The sequence below is a fragment of the Bombus impatiens genome, unplaced genomic scaffold (genome assembly GCF_000188095.3).
Source record: "Bombus impatiens unplaced genomic scaffold, BIMP_2.2 scf_0403, whole genome shotgun sequence".
NCBI lineage: Eukaryota > Metazoa > Arthropoda > Insecta > Hymenoptera > Apidae > Bombus > Bombus impatiens.
The window spans coordinates 45,367-66,219 of NT_176822.1; the positions used below are offsets into that span (position 1 = coordinate 45,367).

At 43.8% G+C, this 20,853-nt stretch overlaps 2 protein-coding genes and 1 long non-coding RNA gene across 7 annotated transcripts in view; 1 reads left to right on the top strand and 2 right to left on the bottom strand.

Moving 5' to 3' along the window:
* Positions 1-20,853, bottom strand: part of LOC100744181 (dedicator of cytokinesis protein 3) — a 55,996-nt gene that overhangs the window by 6,084 nt on the left and 29,059 nt on the right. For 3 of the 4 annotated variants that reach the window (XM_003490131.4, XM_012386601.3, XM_012386602.3), the window contains exons 5-9: positions 2,427-2,511; positions 1,157-1,615; positions 675-974; positions 387-591; positions 114-296 (exon numbers count right to left, since the gene is read on the bottom strand). In XM_003490131.4, the coding sequence (XP_003490179.1) occupies positions 114-296; positions 387-591; positions 675-974; positions 1,157-1,615; positions 2,427-2,511 (1,232 nt within the window). Of the gene's footprint in view, positions 1-113; positions 297-386; positions 592-674; positions 975-1,156; positions 1,616-2,426; positions 2,512-2,942; positions 3,491-20,853 lie in introns of those variants that run through there. The other variant, XM_024368187.2, reaches the window with a different exon arrangement.
* Positions 9,441-9,606, bottom strand: LOC112212963. The gene is made up of 2 exons (XR_002946824.2): positions 9,553-9,606; positions 9,441-9,506 (listed from the first exon to the last, which is right to left on the bottom strand). It is a non-coding gene; the product is annotated as an uncharacterized LOC112212963 (long non-coding RNA).
* LOC100744301 (innexin inx3) overlaps positions 10,092-20,853 on the top strand; it is a 20,364-nt gene continuing 9,602 nt past the window's right edge. The window contains exon 1 of one of the 2 annotated variants that reach the window (XM_012386603.3): positions 10,092-10,671. The gene's annotated coding sequence lies outside the window, so the exon portion shown is untranslated. Of the gene's footprint in view, positions 10,678-20,853 lie in introns of both variants that reach the window. The other variant, XM_003490132.4, reaches the window with a different exon arrangement.

Sequence of the window (20,853 nt, forward strand, 5' to 3'; positions counted from 1 at the left end):
AGAAATGAATAAGAAAACGAACAGGAGACGAAAGTGCTTGATTCATACGTAGATTCGAATAGTAGAATTTCTAAAATCAACAAAATTTAACTAAAAGGTTCTCTCGATCATACCTGTTGCATTCGGTTCTCGAGCGCTACTAGGCAAGGAGAGGTAACTTAACGAATCCAACTTGGAACGATCTTCGCACTTGTAAATATATAGCTCATGGGGGCCATCCTGAAGAGTAGCTCCCCCAGGTTCCATAAGACGCACGAAGGCGAAGGAGAACAATTTCTTGTCGTTCTTCTCGCGTGCTGCGTCAGAAAAAAGCATGCTATGTTAAAAACTGCGGATATTCGGTATGCCAAAAGCTCTTAATCTACAAAGAAATTTCCACGACGTACTGGAACAGTGCCGGAATTCAAAGCGGACGTGGCTTCCGTAAAACTTGTCTATAGGTATGGCCAATCGAACTGTCTCGGCCCAGGATGGGCTGTTGTGATGATATATAACTAAACTTTGATACTCGGAACTGCCCTCCATCCCGGCTGCGCCAAACAAGCATTCTTCCAGAGGTTGACCATCCGCGTCCAAGACCAAAATCGTCACCTATAGATTCGTGTTTAGACAGAAATGTTATCGTAACTGACGATAAGCGTCTCTACAGTTCGTATTTCGATATCGACGAATACCTCGATATTTTTCCCAGTGGATTTTCCGCCTCGTTCGAACTCGCCACGTTCCAGTTTCAGGTACAAGTCGTTTCTCACGTCACCCGGCATGATCACGTCGGAGAACCCTAGCTTCTTCGTCAGACAGATATTTTTGAAAAGCAGTGGATTTTCCTCGCGAACTTGAGTCAACTCGCCGTGCAGGACGCGCAGTGAAACCACTATGCCGTAATTAGGCTGGCCCGGAAGTGGGGAACACTTGTTGTTACGAATAATCTGCTCGTGTAATTGGTGAAACTCCTTTTCCTCCCCTTGGCACACCTAAGACAATGCTGCTTAGACTGGTGGCTCGAACACCCTTAACGTTTGTCTTAGCTTTTACACTCCTTTTTCTTTATGAAGGTCTTAGTAATTCATAAAACTTTGGACAAACAGGAATGTAGATGAAAAGTTTCTGCACAAGGAAAGCGGGCAGATAAATCGATCGACTTGCTACAGCTTACCTTGAACGTCATTTCCAGTTCCTCCGTGTGATCCTGCGTGGCTTCGGCAAGCGAGAGGACCGCGACACCGTGGGGTCTCCTGTAAGTGGCAGTCCCCGCTTTGTTTTTGCCCGAATCAGAGTAAAGCATCCTGCCGCATCGCATCACGTGCGCGACCATGTAAAGATCCCTGCTAAGGTCCGCATTGCCGAGATCCGTAAAAATCGTGCAATTACTATGAATCTTCTCTATGAAGCTGGAGAATCCCTCTTTCGAGATTCGAACCAGGAAACGTTCGCTTAGATATTGATTTCGTTTCGCGTCGTACAAGGAGAAGTAGATTTCCGTGTCCTCGCCGATCGAGTGGCCGAAATCCCTCATGCAGAAATACAGGTGATGGGTGAGCACCTTTCTGTGCTCCTTCCGCCTGAGGGTTCCCCTAGCCGACGACCCTTGCGAATTTTCCGCGCTTTGAACGTGCTGAAATCGATAGAACGTGAGTGGAAATGCGTAAATATCGCCGCGAACCGTACACGCTATCGTATTAATTATACAAAATTAATAACTATAAAACAGCATTTACGTGAATCCTTTACGGCGCGAGTAGTCTACAAATCTAACGAGTATCCACGACAATATATCTTAATATTTGTCACCGCGTAAATCTTCCATTACACGTAGCTCCGACGAGCTACCATCGATGACCGACGAAGTATAAAAACGTTGCAGCTCGATCGATCGGTAATTCCGCAATCAAGATACATCTAGCGAAAAATAAACAAGCGTCAGGATACTTTTGAGCCGTAATGTACGCTGGCAATCGGTGTACAAATCGCGGCGATCGCTCGTTCGTATTCGACGAACGCTATTCCGTCCGGCGACGAGATATCTAAACGGCGAATTACAAATATAGGAATTTCGATCGAACGATCGGCAGCATTCAAAATTTCATGTTGCACGGCCGTGCACCGAATACACCCCCGGAGCTGACTTCATTTCAATTCTTGCGGAGTATTTGAAATGGTCAGCATTCCAGCTAGAATTTCAATGAGCCTCAGCAATACGCGTTATAGCGAGGTATGAACGCTCGAAAGCTTTGCTTCTGTCCCTTTCTTTCCCTTCAAAAATATCGAGCTCTAACGCCAGTCGTCGTTCGCTATTTCCTCTTTCTTTTTTTTCGTGTCAGCCGTTCGTATTTCTTGGATTCGCCGTTTCTTGGACTCGTTTTACCAGGAATTCGCGGCGATCGTAAAATCACGTCTTTGGGAAAATGTTCTGCCATAGTAATTACCACGTGATAGAGTTCCACGATTGACATCGTTTCCGGATCCACCATATGAGCACCCTGACGGGGCACCAGGTCCAAGCCCAGTTTCCTGAAACATTGAAAATATCGTGCGATAGTACGAGATTTACGAGAAGCGACGATGTATATAAAACGCGAAATCCTAGCTTCGGTGCTTCGTGACTTCGAGAGATACAGATTCCCTTAATTACATAAAAATCAATTTTCCAATTAAAGTCACAATGCTCTAGGTAAAGGAACCCGCTTTGTTCAATTCGAAGAAGGAATAATTAACTATGTGCGTCGAGTTTTCATTTTTCAAGATAAGTTCCATTAAGAGTCTTTCTCTCGCATAAAACTACAAGAAGACCGAGACGAAAGGTTCGAGGATCGTTATACGAGCGAACTAAAACTTCCTCCCAATGAATGGATTTCGTACGAACGAAATTCCGTTGCACAAAGTAAGTACGAAGATGACTCGCATGCATGCAAAGTGCGCTCAGAATGGACTCTTTAAATTACCGAAAGATCAAAGCTTCGGTAGAAGTCAACACCCTCAGCGGATCAGACGGATCTCTGCGCTGGTCTTGTCTCGGGCGGATAAAATTATCGCAGGGGGTTGAAGAACCATCGTCGAAGATGATCAACGAGGAAGGTGGAGCAAAATCGAGGGAGTAACGGGCGATCCAATTAAACCGGGCATCGAATCAGTTTGAGAAGTTTACTTCTGAAGTGGCGAAGCATACTTAACTTCCCATGACCCCGGACGACCGCATGCCATAGGGCCGACGTGTTCTCGAACGCATTGGGGCCCTACAGGCCCGGCTACTCGCCAGGGTCCTCGCGTGGCCCCTTCACCTTGCAGGAATGCAGCTATACGCCGTGCGTTTCGACTTGGCTCTACTCAACTCGGATCGACTCGCTCCTCCTCCTCTTTGTTTCCTTGCCACGCGTACAAATGTATAATAATGTACATGTACTGAGATTTGCATCGATGTACGAGCCGGGCTTTTTGCCTTCGACCATTTCAATTTCGTGTCAGAGATAAAGAAACGGAGACGAACTGGAGGACGTTGCGAAACGAACTGGAACGTCGCAGAAATAGCTTCGTTAATTGTAAACGTTGATTGAAACGCAACGCGTCGAATTGACTAGTATAATTCGCGGTGACCTGAAAATTTGCGCAGACCCTGAGTAACTTTGTTGCGAGCATATGTGTACGAGTTGCAGTTTCGTTTTTCATGGGCTATCGGAATATTTGTAGAAACGTTTTGCGGTATAGACGGTACGGCAAGGTATAGCGAAGCTACGATATTTCTAATCGTAATGCAAGGTCGTTCTTCGTTAACTTCTCTCGGCAGACATCTGTGAAACGTAAAGTCACAAGTAAATTTATTTTGACTTTATTCAACGAAGGTGCTTATAAGAAAAGTCAAGAGAGTCTGCTGTTAATCGTTGCGCAAATTCGAGTAAATTCACTAGAACATCCATCGGAGATACTTGCCAATGTATTATCCACGTCGAAGAGCGAAGTTACGCTAACACCGTGACCGTTCGTAACTTCTTTCCGCGATGCAAAAATCAAAAGTTCTCCAGCTAGAAGCAAGTAATTACTCAAGTTTGATACCATCGTGACTATTTTTGTTCCTCGTGTGTCCTGCTAAGATGACTTGTATAAGAGAGTCAAAGAAGCTGGTCGAGACAGCCGTCGTTATTTAAAATGAAGATACTTGCGGTGAAAAAGACGCGCGACGTCGATGCTGTTGAAGCGATAATTAACGCTCCGTTCGAACACGTACAGATACATAACAGCGAATTCCGAATAGATTTTGGGCGGATCGAGAAAATTAAGTGGTACGCTCGAGGGAGCGTTGCTTTTGCTTCTCGCTTTGTCTCGTGCCTGTACCCTACTCCTCGTTCTCCACGCGGCTACGTTACTGATCCTGCTGATTCGGTAAAGCGTCCTACGCCCTCGCGAACTCGCCAGGTAAGGCCGCAATTTTTCCACCCACTGGTTCAAGTCGATCGACGAAACAAATTTTCAAACCTTCGCATCTCTAAACTGGGAGAACGTCGTATTTATTTCGCTGTTAATACGTTCGCTGTTATCAAAATTACCTTCTTTTATCTCTTTTTCACCAGAAGTGTCCTTATTCCAAACGACGATAACTTACTTTAACTTTAACTTTCTAGAAAAGTCATTTTATCAAGAAATATGAAAGATAAAAATCCAACGCGTCATCGTGTAGATTTCATTACTTGACCTGACTAATCGTACGAACTCAACGTAAGCGTCGATAACGAACATCGATGGGGCGTTTCACGATCCGCCGACGCTATACGGTCCTGGCTAGGATCCTGAAAGGTCCCCCCTCGGGCCTCGCTTGATGGAATGCAGGTGAGCAGGCAGAGTTCGATGCGTGGAGACAGGTACAGGCAATGTCTGCCACGTCGTTCGGACCTATGTCCCATTCCAAAGATATCGGATATATTCCCTGCAGGCGGCGACGTTCGGTTCACCGCGAGAATCAAGCCGTCTAGCTCGAGAAACGGCGGACGAGCCTTCCTCCTTCGATGCTTTCTCTTCGTCGCGTCCGCGTCTCGAGAGATCTCGATTACTTTGGATGACGAATTCGTTCGGCCAATGGCCGCGCATCGGCCATCGCGGGAACCCAAAAGTGTCGATTTACAGCCGTGTGAAATACCGCCTCGTAGAGACGATTTCACGCATGACAGATTTCATGGAACTTCTGATCCGTAGCATTGGTTCTTGGATTGTGTGACGTGTATCGAAATGTAGGTGATGGAATGGTGATAACGAGAGACTGGAAAGTATGCGATGTTCAAATTGATTATCGATGAATAAGCGAGCAAAGAAATATTTCAATAAAAAGTTAGAGCTTATTATACATTACGTATTGTATTATTTAGAAGCATTCGGGCAGCTGAGTCATATTAATGACATTTTACAAAGTCGTAAATTATAATTCATAAATTATACTCCAGTATTGATAAATAATATATATTACTATTATCGCAGTACGAAGTTTCCTTTGGACCATCGATCTTTTTCAATTCCCCTTAAAACAGACGTAGAAATGGAAGTAGAGTTCTAGGAGATACTGAAAGTTTCATTCGTTGAGAATTATTAAAATAGATGGCGCGTGCTCGCAAGTTTAAGACAGTTCGTGGCTCGGGCTAATTCAGACACGCGTAAACGTCGAGCTAATCCCTCTGGAGTCTCCAGATAATTTGAAAAATCGATGTCTCAAGAAAAAGAGAAGATTTCGTACCGACAATAACACAGAGAGAGAGAGAGAGAGAGAGAGATACTGTTGCAAGTCGAGGTGGTGAACTTTTCAGCTGCGAGGTATTCTTTGCGGAGTTCAGTAACCATTCGGTAGCTTTAAACGCTGTAATTACGTCGGTGCTGCTGCGAGTTGGTGGACTCCCGTTTCTGCTTCAAACTGACAATCAATTATTAGCCTTCGTTCGCCTCGCACCGTTCCGTGCGCTGTCTTTATATTCCACCTTATTCCTCTCGCTTTATACCGACCAATTAGCTCCACTTTTTTTCACATCACTGCTCAAACGAGAATTATTTTTGATCATAAGGAAGCTCTAGCTGTTAGAAGGTTTCTCGCAAACTTTTTCACTGTGCTTTGTAAATTTCAAGTACAACTTCATTTATCACTCGGAGAAATAAAGGAAGTCTTTAACTAATCCTTTGTTTAACTAATCCTTCAACCCAATTTTATACGATCAGATAGGTTTTACTATAAATTTTACGCCTTAAATTCCTATATTCCTATATTCCATTTCCTATAAGAAGCTGATAGTGCTTATTTCTCGGATCTGACATCAGCAATACAGGGAATGGATAAAGAAACATTTCTCAAGTCATTGATCTTGAATTCTTTTGAAGATATAAAGTAACTCTAGCAATTCAGAGAAAGATTTTATACAAATAACGTCATTATTTCTTAAAACTGCAGAAAAAAAGGACCATTCACGGTTCCATTACAATCAAAAAGTGAGGATCGTGTGGAAACAAAATCCGTGGAAATCCTACCCGTAATTTGTGCGGTGTGAGTTCTCGCGTCCGTGTAAAACGGCCTTAATAGGAGTGTTTCCTGATCCCGGAACGAGTAACGAGACTCGTACGTATAGCAAAGGGTTCGTGGGAAGACGAACGCCGCGTCTGGTTCGCCCGAGGGTACACGCACACAGAAACACAGTTCGTGCATCGAGTTACTCCACAATGAACGCCCTGGCGACTCGTGGCCGCCCGAGTGCAGTTGCAGTTCCGTGCCGTGTAGGTCTCTCCGCTGGCTCCAGCAGAAGATAGGCAGTGGTAGTAGTACTAATAGATGTCAGGGCCAAATCCCCACGCCGCCACGATCTCAATTAGATCAAATGACGCGCGATTAAGCGCGATTAGCCGCGAACCTTTCAGTTTTTCGTCGTTGAAAGTCGTTGTTTCCACGTCTGATTACGACGAACATACATATTTCTTCGAGCCTTTATGTCCGTTTACAATGATCGGAGAATGGAACTTTTCTTACTCATTGTCCTAAAACAATGTATGTTTGTTGATGATCGAGTGCATACATAGCCGGTCATTGGTATTTATCGGGACGCTAGAGCCCTCTTGCACAATAGTTATCAACTAACGATAATAGTGAATTTACGAATTGTAGGTTATAGACTCCCTTTTTACAAATCTGCAGTTTTACGTTAAATGGGATTAATCGAATAACTTGTAATTTGTAAAATTGATTTCCGGAACATTTGTTTCATTGTCAAGTTTGTTGCTGTTGCCTAAGAGAGTCCTAATGATATTTAGTACAAACTGAATGCTTTTCTTTTATTTTTAGTACAAATCTATCGTTTCATTTGTGTCATACTTACCTCGCAGATAATGTAAAATATTAGATAAAGTAAAATTTGTTGGACTTTAGCAGTAAATATACCTAGTGAGTAAATGTGCTAATATTTAATATTCCAATTGTGATCTTGAAAAGTTACGTCAGTCAAGCACAATGGTCAACATGGAGGAATGGAAGGGGTCGTATGACATGTAGAGTAGGTTAAGACCACGGTAGGATTCAAATGGTACGCGTTATCTCTTAGAAAGTGGGTAAAAAGAAGTATCGATACCAGGTGGTACGCTTATTAAGTTGGACGATCGTTGCCATTCATTAAATTTCTTTCAGCGAAGTAGCCGCACGTCGGTAGCCGCGAACCACGGAACTCCCCTCTACCTAAGCGCTTTTTCCCTTCACGATGCGCTACCTCTCATCGTACAGCCCTGGGCCCGAGTAGAACAACGCCAGCACCGTGCTACGCCGAGGCAAAAGCAAAAAGAAAAAGAATGCCTTACGGGGAATAGAGGCAGCGTTTCCCAACCTTCGGGAACCTTTTCTCGACCACTTGGGTACACTTCGAAAAATGTCACTTTCTCCCCCCTCTCTTTTACGTTCCTGCTTGCATTGTGCTCATTTCTTGCTAGGTAAGATTAGAGAGTCGGTGATAAAATGTTTCTTATCCAATACGAAACACTCGATTATCGATAGTAACTCGTGTCAAAGGTGCATAACCTCTCGATGTTTCAAATACATACACGGGAATGATTTCTTAAGATTAGTATTATTTATTGAAATTATTTCAGGTTCATTTGCTTCGGTAATCCATGTGTCACGAAACGTTAATCGAAGAATCAGAATATGATGTAACATATACTATTTCAGAAGCAAACCCATTCTACAAAAAAAGTTAATTATTCCAATAACGCTTGATGGCTGTGTTTTATATTTAGAACTTGGTAATCTGTGCAATGTGCACAACTAAGAAGGCAGATTCGAAGAATCCGAAGGATTGGGAAACCCTGAAACGAAAGACGTGAGGGGAGCGCGGTTATGTGGCCTGGAGTTTCATCCCGTACCACCGCGTTACCCCAACAAGGAAGCAGAATACATCGAAACGAAGGAACGAAGAGGGCCATGGAGAAAAGAGAAAGAGAGTTGCGTAGAGGGCAGTGCATACGAGGTGGAGCCTTCAGGCACGCTCATTAGAAATAATAATAATTACTACAACACGGATAATAAATGTTGCCGTTTGCTCGATACATGCTCAACTTGGAAAGTAAGTTAACTACTACTGACATACGGTAATTAAATAAATGAAATACGTTCGGTCGAATGATTTATTTCTCGTCTACGTTAGACCTAACACGCTCGAGCAACTCACACTGTCACACTGTCTAACTAGCGACGACAAAATTTTGAGAAGACGCCAAGGAAGAAATCCTGTCTGCGGTCATTGCATGAAACCGTTACTCGCACGCATACACGAGCATAGCGACTACATGGACATCATCGACGTTACATCAGAAATTTACTAAAGCAAGTTGTGCAGATTTTACGCTCGTTAAAGGACGTTTGTTCGCACGTGCTTTGAAGCAATTTCTCTAATCCAAATGAATGTAATTTTATAAATATTATTATATAGTTTCTAATATAAATTAGCTTCTTTATTTTCTAAAGATAGAAAGAAATTATAGATAGATGGTATATAGAAAATTGATTAGAGTTACTATAAATTGTAGGCTATGTTCGTTGAATATATGATCTTACGCTGTAAAGTCAAAAATCGAAGAGGCAAAAGAGAAAGGAGGACGAAAGGGGAAGACGCGCGAGGAGAGGCTTTAAAGAGCCGAAGTGAGCCTCCTTTGCCAGGGGAACAGGTTCCCGGCATGGTTATACACCGCGTATTCACCGAGCTGAAAACCTTGAGCTCTACGGATAGAGAAAGAAGCGTTCGTCTCATCTCTCTTCACAGATGCTGTGGTTGCGGTTGCTCTTTACAGACACATGATACGAATCGAAAATTTAAACCCGAACCCACACGAAGCGAGCAACTTTGAAATCCAGCAACGAAAACTCGCATAACTTCAAAGATTACCTAGTAACAGATTCCTATCATATAAATATCCATTACATAGTGCCTTTCTTTTTTTAAAAGTCTCACATCCGTGTTCAAAGTTACATTTATCATTCGTCGTATCGATCTTGATATTCGATGCTTCTATCGTATCCGATACAGCGATTTATCCTTCGATTGATAAATTAACAAGGTTTAATAAGAAAATTATTAGAAATAACTCGTGTAACGCTCCTCTGTATGCTAACAATAAATTCAAATTCAAATTCAAATTTCTAAAATGAATTTCCCGAATCTATCGTAGTATATAATATCGTTATACAACAATAGGGTAACCAGAATAATAAGCCGCGTACTGAAAATGAAATATCAACGACGGCGGAAGAGTAAACTTGGCGAGATGACGTTCGCGGTTTCACGATTCGTCACCCTTTCGTTACGCGATAAAATTCGCGCGATAGTCGTCGTTACGCTGAACGAAATGTCTAGGAAGACGGACAATCCGGAAGAATCAGAAGTTGACACGCAGAAGAAGAAGAAGAAAAGAGAAGAGCAACGATGAGCGATGCAACCGATTCACGGTGAATCGTGGTCGCGTTGGTGATTTCCAAAGGCGACTGTACGCACCTGATAGAGTCGCCCCCACGCTTGGAACTTGGCGAGGCAAGATGGCGGGGAGCGGTGGGGCCCAGAACGAGTCCCTGACTCTCGGTTCAGTTGCTGTTCGCACGCCGGGCCCCGTTGGTGCGTTACGCGGCCTCGTCCCAAGCCTGTCGAAAGAAACTATCTCCAAAATATACGAGCCGAGCTCGTGCGACATTCGACGCAGCCAAGAGGGAGGGAGAGAGAAAGAGAGCGAGTCTTACGTGCCGCGTTAGACATTAACTCTCTCGAAACGACGCGACGCTGTTCGTCAATTCCTATCCTTCCCCTCTGTTTCTCTTCTCTCTCGCTTTACTCTTCGAGTAGCACGTCAACGAGGGTCAAAGCGAATTCGAGTCGCGCGGTCGACGGTCAAACTCGGTGATCTTCGGTGTGAGGTGAATTGAAAAAAGGAATCGGTGGTTGCTCGCTGGAAACCGTCCTTGGAAGACGGTGGCAAAGAAAAGGAAGGGAGGAAGAAGTCACAGGGAGGAGGATTCGATACGTCCCGAAGGAAGGTTTCGAGGAAAGCGACGCCTCGCGAATAAGCGCAAGATTGCCGCGCTATTGGCCCGTGGGAAAACAAAACAACCACGGAATCGAACGGATTTAGTCGGTTTTCGGCGTGGATTATCGGAAACGGCTTGCAGCCGGCAGTGCTCGATCGGAAAAGGTATTGCTCTAAGTTGCGATCGTTTCTTTATTTTCTTTTCTTTTCTTCTCTTTCTTTTCTCTTTTTCTTTTCTTTTCTTTTGTTTACAACGTTATACACAGTGGTTGAAACTGGTGGTGGATGAATTACGTTTTCGATACATTTTGCAACGATTCAGAGAGAGAGAGAGAGAGAGAAAGGTTTACTACGAGCTCGAGTTTCGTACTGCGGCGTATCGTACATACATATTTTGTAAGAAACAAGCAAATAATTTTTATCTCGATTGGAGCATCGAAGCGAAAGACGTTGGCTTATCATGTACTCGTAACAGGCACGCAAATCAAGCGAACCGAATGAACTTTGTTTACGTTTACTTACATACCGGATGGCATAAGTTGGGCTGTACCAAACGTACATACGCGGTAACCTTTCAAAACGCGACTACTATATCATTTTCATCGACGGCCACGTGCCGTTCGAACAAATTATTTGCCGCACGATCTACCCGTATACGCGACTTATTAAGGTCGCTCGATCGTCACCAATTTGTTGAGCGCTGTCCTTTCCAACGTTAATTATCATTCGTCGAGATGAAACCGTCGCGTACGTTTAATTCCATCGATTGGATATTTTCAAGCAAGAGAGGAAGAAGCTTTCTGGAAATTGGCCACTAGAAAGGAAAATCATAAACGGCGCAGGTCAGTCGTGAACAATGGTGCTTGGGAATCGGCCCGAGTTTTCCCCCCAATCTTTCCAACCGTATCCCTTCAAATTGCTATTATCCATCGATCGTTTCGACCTTGTCGAGTTTCACTCGATTGAAGCAAGGACAGACTCGAAAATTACTCTAAAGCGGCATTGCTTGACGCGCTCGTCGTTACTGAAATATAACGATAAAATAAAATACTCCCTGCGGTGCTGCGTTTTCATCATAAACATCGTTAGTTCGGCTAATGATGTTAGTTTCGAAAGCTCGTTGCTTGCTGTTTTATCGTCCCCCCATCGAATCTTTCAAAGCCCAAAAGGGTAGACAAGATGCAATAATTGCAATAAATAAACAAATTTGAAGTGGAAAAAATCCGACAATTCCGCGAGTATTATTATATACTATATATTATATTATATTATATTTCTAGTATGCTATATCGTAGTTATAATTGTATATAGATAGATTGTATAGATAGAATTGTATATAGATAGAAATGGTTTATCACTGACAACGAGAGCGTAATAACGAGGTTTTAGATGGCGCATCCTATGAGTCAGTAGCGGCGAATGCGTTAAACCGAGGGCAAAATCGTCGAAAAGAGCTGCAGTATCGTCGACGAAGTGAAAATCTAATTTATTGTTGGCCGCACGACCGACACTGGATTTGGTCGTCGGCGATACGCTTCCAGGTTTCACCGCAAGATAAAAACTCGATAAAGAACGATGGAACGCTTGCATACGAAGGTCCGTAAATACACGACATTATCTCTTAGCCGGTCTGCAGAGACCGGCGGTAAACCGGCGCCTGTGTACATAGGAGATCCGAGTTTAACCACGTTTTGTTGGAACTTGGACGAAGATAACTCAGTTTCCCAGATATTGTTTCGAAGAAACGCGCCACAGCCGAAATCTCGTGCATAGAGTTCCGTCGTTTGGTGTTAAACGAGTGGAATTTCGTTTATCTTAATCCATCGAGGGACAAACGGTCTAACGGCAGTTTGCGTAGTGAAAATTCACCAATTTCTCTTGTTTCTCGTTGCTTTTCGTTCAAGCGATTAGTCGACTACAGTAGCTCGTCTTGTTCGTTTCTTAAATGTAACGATAATTACGAGAGGAACGAACGAGATCGAATCCTCTGCGAGTTTCTCAATCTTGCAATTTTCCACGAATTTTGGCGAGTCTAAGAGACTCGAATATTATTGTAAGAGAATCTTTAACGCGAATATTGTACGAGTATTGTACGAAATGTTTGAACACTCACGAAAGTATTTGAACGCTTGTAGGAACTCGTTGAAGATGTATCGCGCGTGTTGCACGGAATATTCTGAAATTTCAATAGTACTGTAACGAGATATGGCGGTTGATTATTATCGGCAATGTTTGAAAATAATCTAAGAATATATAGACAAGCCATAGTTCTTAGGCGACTCGTCTGTAACGATAATTGTACATTTAAGATCATTATTCGCGCTGTATATTACTTAGCAAGTGTATGTTTGCGGCGAATGATTTATAACTTCTATATACGTCTTTGGAATTGCTTTTAAATTTTACCAATATACACATTTATCGTATCACGGTGCTGACCAATGTTCAGAAAGTTTCGTACAAGACACGTGTTACGCTTATAATACGTTTTCTATGATAAGCGTTCAAACATTTTCGCGAATCGTCGCAAATAGATTTCAACGACGTCGACCGAAATCTCGTCTCGATAAGCTGACTTGTATCGTACGTGGCAGGGATTTAGGCTGGTCCTTTCGTACGTTTGTTAAACCAAACACGTTCGTTGATAAACGAGCGATGACGGAAGGATGGTGGCGGTTGTACGGTGTGTCGCGGTCAGTCGATGAAAAATATCGGCGAGAAAGCGGCTGTTAACCTGGTTCGAAAGAGCTACAATGCATCAAAGACACACGGCTGAGCGTTTCGCGCGGAGTGTCTGGCGCGTTTGTCGCAAAACTGGTTTATCCGGAATCCGAGACCCGGAGGATCGAACGAATCTGCGATCTGTAGCGTCAGCGGAGAGCTTAAAACTTCGAATTTTACGCTATCGTTTAACGTTTAACGAGCAAATTAGAGACAATGTATAAAAGAAGGATAAAAATATGAAATATCGAGGATATTTAATAACAGCGATCAATGGACTGCGAAATGTTCGCGCGTTCGTGAGAAATTTGAAAGCGCAAAGGTGCGGAGTACGCGTAGTATTTCTTGGACGGAACGAATCTCTATCCGGGTTCTTTAATTCATAGTTCATGAAACTATGAAATTTCATAAGCAACCGTGATGTCTGATAATCGAGAACGTAAACATACAGGCGCGTTGTAACTGGAAATCGTAAGTGAAAGCTTCGTAAAATTGCAACCTATCGAAAATATTTACGCACGAGCGTAATCGTGGTGAAAGAATAGCAACTCGCATAGCGTTATGCAGCGAGCGAGTATATCGGTTCGTGGCAACCCTCTTTCTACCAAACGACGTGCTATGAAACGTAATATACGGTGGACTCGTTTCTTTGGCGCATCGCCTCGTTTCTGGAGAACAGCGAGACGATTCAACGTTAATCGCACGAGAGATATTATACTTCCGGAATGGCGATGATGCGCCGGAAAATATCGCTTGAACAAAACAGATCGTTTCATCGTAGAAACGATTCGCTGCCATTGTTTCCCGTTTTTCTTTCCCACCTCGTTTTTCAACCATTTCGCGTCGTTCTCACGGTTATCTCGATGGCGAAAATTACGCTTGTCGTCGTGTTATCGATCGAATGATTGTGGTTGAAAAATTTCATCGACCGCGTAAACTGCAACAGGCTTGGCGATTCAGATCTCGTTAGGCTGGATTTTTTCGTCGCTGCTATAATAATCGAGTCGGTATTCACCTTTCACTCGATGACGAGGCAGGCGCCCTTCACTCTAACGACATTGTTCGTCAGCGATAACACAGATACGATAGGCTGCTGAGCGGATCCTTCTTTACGCTACTTCGCGAGTCATCGTGATCTTCCTGTGGAGGCGCGGATACTAGGCGAACCGGCGTTCGAGTCACCGACGTAGGCCCAACATCCTTCGACGATTGTATATTAGTTCTACACGAACATACATATACGCGTAAGATAAATGTCGATGGTTTACAGTTTGAATAATATCCTGTCCTCTTTCAAGGTACGCGCGTGTATATTGTTGTGTTTGAAGTTGCCCGACGTTTTCTTTATCCTTTAAAGTACAATTCTATCGTAGTGCGTTACGAAACAACGACACCATATTTTGGATAGAACGAGGAGAAACAACGGCGGTACGAACTGACAGAACTTAGGCTTAGGAAAATTACAGAACTTGGCTTTTCTTTGCTTGCGAAATAACAGGCAAGGGCATTTCAATCGAGTACTCAGCTTTCGTATAGAATTGCGTGGGCTGTTTGCAGGTGTTTTTCGTACGAAAGGTGCACATCGCAGGTACAGTTCGATACGTTTAGTTCTTTCGGTTTTCGGATTAAGAAACGAACGAACTATCAGACTAATACGTATGCTACGTATCTCCGCGTACAGCAACCTTACGGTAAAACACTCGTGAAAGCGTGGCTTGCCAACGATTTACCTTCCGCAGCAAATTATCACGCTATCGACCTGCAGTCTCCAGTTTCTCTGCTGAGAATTTTCAATTCTCGTGTATAAGGGGCGATGATAATTAGAAACGAGAAGAAACACATAGAGCGGCACTCTGTTGCGCAATCAAGCTGATATTATTCATGAAATTATAGAGTTAGTGGTATTAACAAATTCTGCGTAACAGCAACCAGTTTGCTAAACGAAGTGATTAAAATTCGACGACTAAACCTTACGACTGTCCTATTTAACGAGAAATTATAAAATCGCGAAGGAAAGCAACCTGAAACTTCCAATTCCTTCGGTCGTCGATCCGTCAACGCCACCAGCGATGTACCGAATTATCGCGCGAGAGAATTCAGCGAAGAAAACTTTGTTCCTTGGACGATACGGCGTGTTTGCCGAGTAATTTCACGACTGAGAGGGTTCCCGTGTTTGCCATGAGGTCTGCACGTAGACCAACGACGTACACTGCACGGCTAGATTCTCCTTCCTTTTACTTCGTTCCTCTTCTTACCATTTAAACGCGCTGTTATCGAGAAAGTAACAGACGTCGCATTCTGCCGTGAGACTTGGCGCTACGACGAAATTCCAGCAAAATCATCGAGCTTTCCCCATCGAAGGATTCACGTGCGCTCTGATTTCATACGATCGATGGTCGACCAGCCAACATCGGCTGCAAGTTTCTAACTCGGTCAGATCGAGTCGATCGATCGCCTGCAGCAAAGTCGAACCACCATCGGACAATCGAGTCGGTTTTAAAAGTTCCGAGGCGTGGTTACCGCGAACGTAAGCGCAACAGCTAACTGTAAATGCAGCCGCTTTCCGCGGCCAGCCACACGACTCGTCCTTACGTCGCGGGAAAAACGTGCACGCGCTGCCTACGCCATGCAACCGACACTCGTTCGATGCCGACAGAAACCGTTAGCTATCTCTCGTTTTTTAGATAGATTTTGCCATCAGTACGGTGGTTCGTCAAGTACGACGACGACACGATCTTTGTTTCGAATTAGGAATTGGAAAGATTAGTCGAAAGATTGGACGATTCGTTTGCAGGTATTTGGTTCGACGAGAACGAATAAGCTTCCTCAATGACGAAAACTCTCTGCTTAATTCCGTTGTAATACTCGGACTTTTTATCGGTATTTCGATGTCGGTTCAACCGAGAGGACTTTGAACGTCCCCAGCCAGTTAGAACGGTTTACACGATTGAAGCGAGATATTACGCGTACGGTTCTGTATTTTTAACGTATTTGCCTGAAATTGGTGGAGATTTTTCACGATAGGAAAGCACGATGAGAACGATCGATCGCGAAGGATCGCGAAATACCTCGCGGCAAGAATAAAACAGAAATACCATCGATATTCCATAGACACGTCAAAAGTAGTTTCCTGTATCTGCTAACGTTCTTCCTCTTGAAGAATTGTTCACGTTGGAACGTCGTTGTCATTAATTGACTTAAATGCCGTGTCCTGAGCGAAGGCGAGCTGATCCTAGCAACGAAAGAAAATCGAACGAAGGAAGACGTTTGCACGGCGAATGAAAGAAAATCGTGTGAAAATACCATTCGTTGGATACCAAGATCGGTATAAGGCGGGCTGATTTCGTTCTGAAGATACTCGGTAGGGAACGTAATTAATGGAGGTGGAGGATCTTTGTGCCTGGTATTCGAGCTGATGAAAATGCATGAGGGGTTGCTGCGGGTTGCCGCCCTTCCGTGGCACCTCGATAAACATTTAATAAAGTTTTCTCATAGGCCAGGCACGCACCACTTTCTGCCGTGGAATAAATTACGGAATTGTGTCTCGTGGTCGTAGAAACACTGGCCGGCTAAATGCCAGCCGGTCTGTTTCATAACTCGTTCCGCTGGCCCATTCCAGCGCGTATTCCTCTCGATTCCGCCGCGCCAACAAAGATCGTTTTGTTGGTCGGAGCTTTCGTACGTACCACGACTCGAGCATCGAATCAGATTCAGATTTCGTTCTCGATTCCAGCTTCGAACGGTGTATTCGATGTATTAACCGTGTACGAATTAATCGCCTCTGTTTGAGAAAGCTCGCGACCAGAATGCAGTGCCGTACAATGGGTGTTTCGATGGAAACGAATTTTTAGCACGCGATGAAAGAAATTAGAGGAAGGTCTGTAATCTGTGGTAAATAACGTAACGCCGAGTGTATTTTCTGGTCGAATGGTCAAACTATTTCGAAATCTTAGGAAACTATTTCTCCTACAACTCGGTCACGAACTGGCGATTTCTTTAATATTTCATTATTGGCGTTGAAAGTAGCGCGACTAAAACTCAGCATACTATGGCTTCTCTGCTACTGGTTCTCTTGCTAAAAATCTTCTGAATGAAGAGGCGAACGTGTGTACGGAAAAGCGAAAATTTGTGAAACTCGTGCGTGTGGAACTCATAGCGCAAAAGCGTGTGGAAATGTAGGAACCACGAAAACTGTTTGAGAACTATCGATACGATGGACACGCCTTTCTGTGCAAAATCGAACGTGGATCGAAGTTACATTTGGGTCAAGTACGCGCAAAGTATCGCCGCCGTTCGACCAACGTTTTTTCGCGTACGAACGTGCACAAGCAAAGAAAAGCAACGCGGAGAACAACTGGCGAAAAGAACGACAGGCGTTCTCTTCTCTTTCCGTGGAATCGTATTTGCATCACCAACGCGTATACGTCAGCGTGCAAGAATATGCCAACTGGACAACGATGAAACGGAAACCGCAGTGTCGTTCAGCAATATACAATATACTATGCTACGGTACACTGTGTGATACACCACGGTACATAATGCAAAGAAGAAATTCTCGAGTTCGTTTTTCCAAAGAGCCTCCCTGTCCTCGTTAAGGTGATCGGCACGCGCGTAAATCTCCATGCTGGTTAACTTTATGGCTCGTAGTCGACATTACCCTTCATTAGTCGCACCGTACGGCCGCATAAGTCACGTTCTTCCGGCCGCAATTATCGATTCTCGTGTGTGTGGCATGGCGCATAAATTCTGCGCAAATTAAGAACACTCGTTTACGGCGGATGATATGACCGATACGAGAGCCGAACGAATTCGATTTTTAGTCGCGCGGTGTACGTTACACGGCAGACTGCGTGACAGAGACGCTTGTCGAAGCGTCGAGCTTGTTGAGCAACGAACGATCCAACGAGTTGCTGCGATATAGCCGAGGCGGCTACGCTTTTCGTCTCGTCGATGAATTAGCACGTTAGCGTGTACCTCTCAGCGAGAGCCACAGGAGATCGAGATATATCACGAAGCGCGACGTTTCGTTTCTCTAAGAGATATCGTTTCCCTGACGATGTTGTCCGAATCATCGTAACCCTGTGTACGTCAGAACGGACAGATGTTGCAACGAGAGAGATTCTAAGGCCAATTACGTTCGCTCTGGAACTAAGTACGTTCGGCTGGTTCGCCAGAAAACGGAGGATGCTGAACCTTTAACCAAGTTCTCCGGCCAATTATATTTTCCAAAGCTTACAAAATATCTGAGAATTCTTATCTGTGATTTCTCGGCCAGACTCTACGCGAGACGTCCAAACGATGTTACGTTACAAATGTTGTTTGTTCGCGAAGACGAGACGAAAATGGAAATGTAAAGATTCGAGGATCGTAGGCGGAGTTAAGAGGACGCCTATTGGCATTCGAAGCACGACTACTGATGCGTAATACTATACTATACTGCGACTATACGACTATACTGCGTAATAATAATAATAGTACACGAGCGTTTGGCGTGCGATTTCAACGAGAAGCGAGAATGTACTGGAAGATGCGATCTTAACTCATTTGCATCCAAGCGCGGATCAATCCGCGCGCTGCGACTATCTTCTACCACCAAGCGCGGATTATTACGCGATGTTTGGTCCACGCGATGGAGACCAGTCGTCAGTTGAATGCCGCTGATGTCTTCAAATGTTTCCTTAAGTAGAGCCATCATGCAAATGGTTAATGATCGCGAATGATGTACATAGAACAGAGATAGCAGAATCTAGAAACGCAGAATCTAGAAGACCGACCGGCTTTCGCGATATTTCGCCAAATAAGAAACCAATGGCAAACCTGTTCCCTTAGCCCGTAACCTGATAGCAGTGATTCGCGTACACGAAGTTAGCCGGTCGTTGCGGTGGCGAGAGTTGCGTCGCGTTGAAAAACCATCGTCTCGCGGTTGCTTGGGATTCCGAAACGTGTCTTCGATCACAGAGCTGACACCCGTCGATTAAAGGTACAACACGGAGTAGACTGAAGCCGGTGGTCGATGAGGAACGTGCTACATAGCCGCTGATTTCCTTCGAGAATACGCCGTGTGTCACGGTACTTGCATGGAGCATCGTTCGCGCTGTATCGTTTTAAACGCGTCTTATATGCTTGGAATACATAGAGGAATTTTTTATTTGTACAGAGCTGTTTGCAAAGGAAAAATTCGACTGCGACGCGGTCCGCGTCGAGTCGTTTTCCAGCGAATCGGTTCTCTCGCCTTTTCTTATCGGCAGAGACTACGGAGTCGTGGTAAATCGTATTCGGTTGCCCGAAAAGTGTTTTTCTTTGCGCAACGGTGCACCTTCGTACAAACGTGAAACCAAGTGCGTGAAATGTCGCGGTGTTTATCTCAACAACAAGCAAAATGGATCGTACGAAATTCGACAAAATAATACGAAAGCAAAGATATTCTGCGTCTATTGTTTCCTCATAAAAGGAAAGAAACTCTTCGGACAAGCTAATATTTATTAACCGCTTAGCCATTTTCGACGAGCGTATTCGTCGCGAGGAAAAATGGCAATATTTCATGCCTCTGTCAGCAACGAAATTAAAAGATAAAACAATCGTTTCGTTGCAACTTAAATTCAGTATCGTAACGGCCATACGTACTCTGTGTTGGACGAGTCGTCGTTTACTTTCCGGCACACATTTCAGGTACATAGTACGCAACAGCAAACCGTTTAAAAATCATTCTTTTAATGGGGTATTCTGGTCTAGAGGCATGAATTTCGGGCGATTTTTGAAGCTCTGTACAAGCGAAACAAAAAACATTTTTGCTATCCTTCTCTTTAGCATTTGTTTATTGATATTTCGAGATTACGTAAAAAATTCACTGAAAAAAAGAACTCGATATTTAAAAAGTTACGAGCTGGCAAAGTGGGTGCTGCCAAAAAAAATGGGGTGTCGTGGCGTGCATGATATCAATCCTTCTGGTCATCCGAGACGAAAACTGCGAACGGATTCTTAATTAGTATGGATGCCGCTATCGTCCGAACCTTGGAAAAGTCAATACAACATTTTTTCACAAAATGACGGCCGTTTGAACAAAAATTTCTTATTTCGCACGTTTCTTTGACAATTCCGAACGTTTAAAAAATATTAATATTAAAGATTTTGCTAAGCGTGATCCGGACGATAAAGGAGTATATAAGGAATATTCAGACCAAATTTAAAATAAATCGGTTCCTTAGAACTTGAGATATCGTGCACGCCAACCCGAAAAAACGTCTACCGTCTACTATTCATGCCGCGTCACAAAAATGGCCGTAACACATAAAATAATTGAAATGTTGAAAAATCCTTTCAAGCGCATATTCTTCAATGTCTAAACTTTGAAAATATGAACCAAAAAATTTTCGATTTTTTCAAATTTCTAGACCAGAAGTTCCCCTTAATGGAAACTCAAGCAACTCGGTACAAATAACTGGAAGATCGCGATAGATAGATAGACAGAGTCGGGCAAAGGAAGAAGAAGAAGTAGAAATACCGAAATAGACGATGCGTTAAGTGGAAAGAAGGAAGGTCTAACGAATTGTTTGAGCGACGATCGTCGCAGACGTAGAAAGCGTTGCGTTTTCTCGTGTTGTCAGCGGTGTCCAGTGCGGC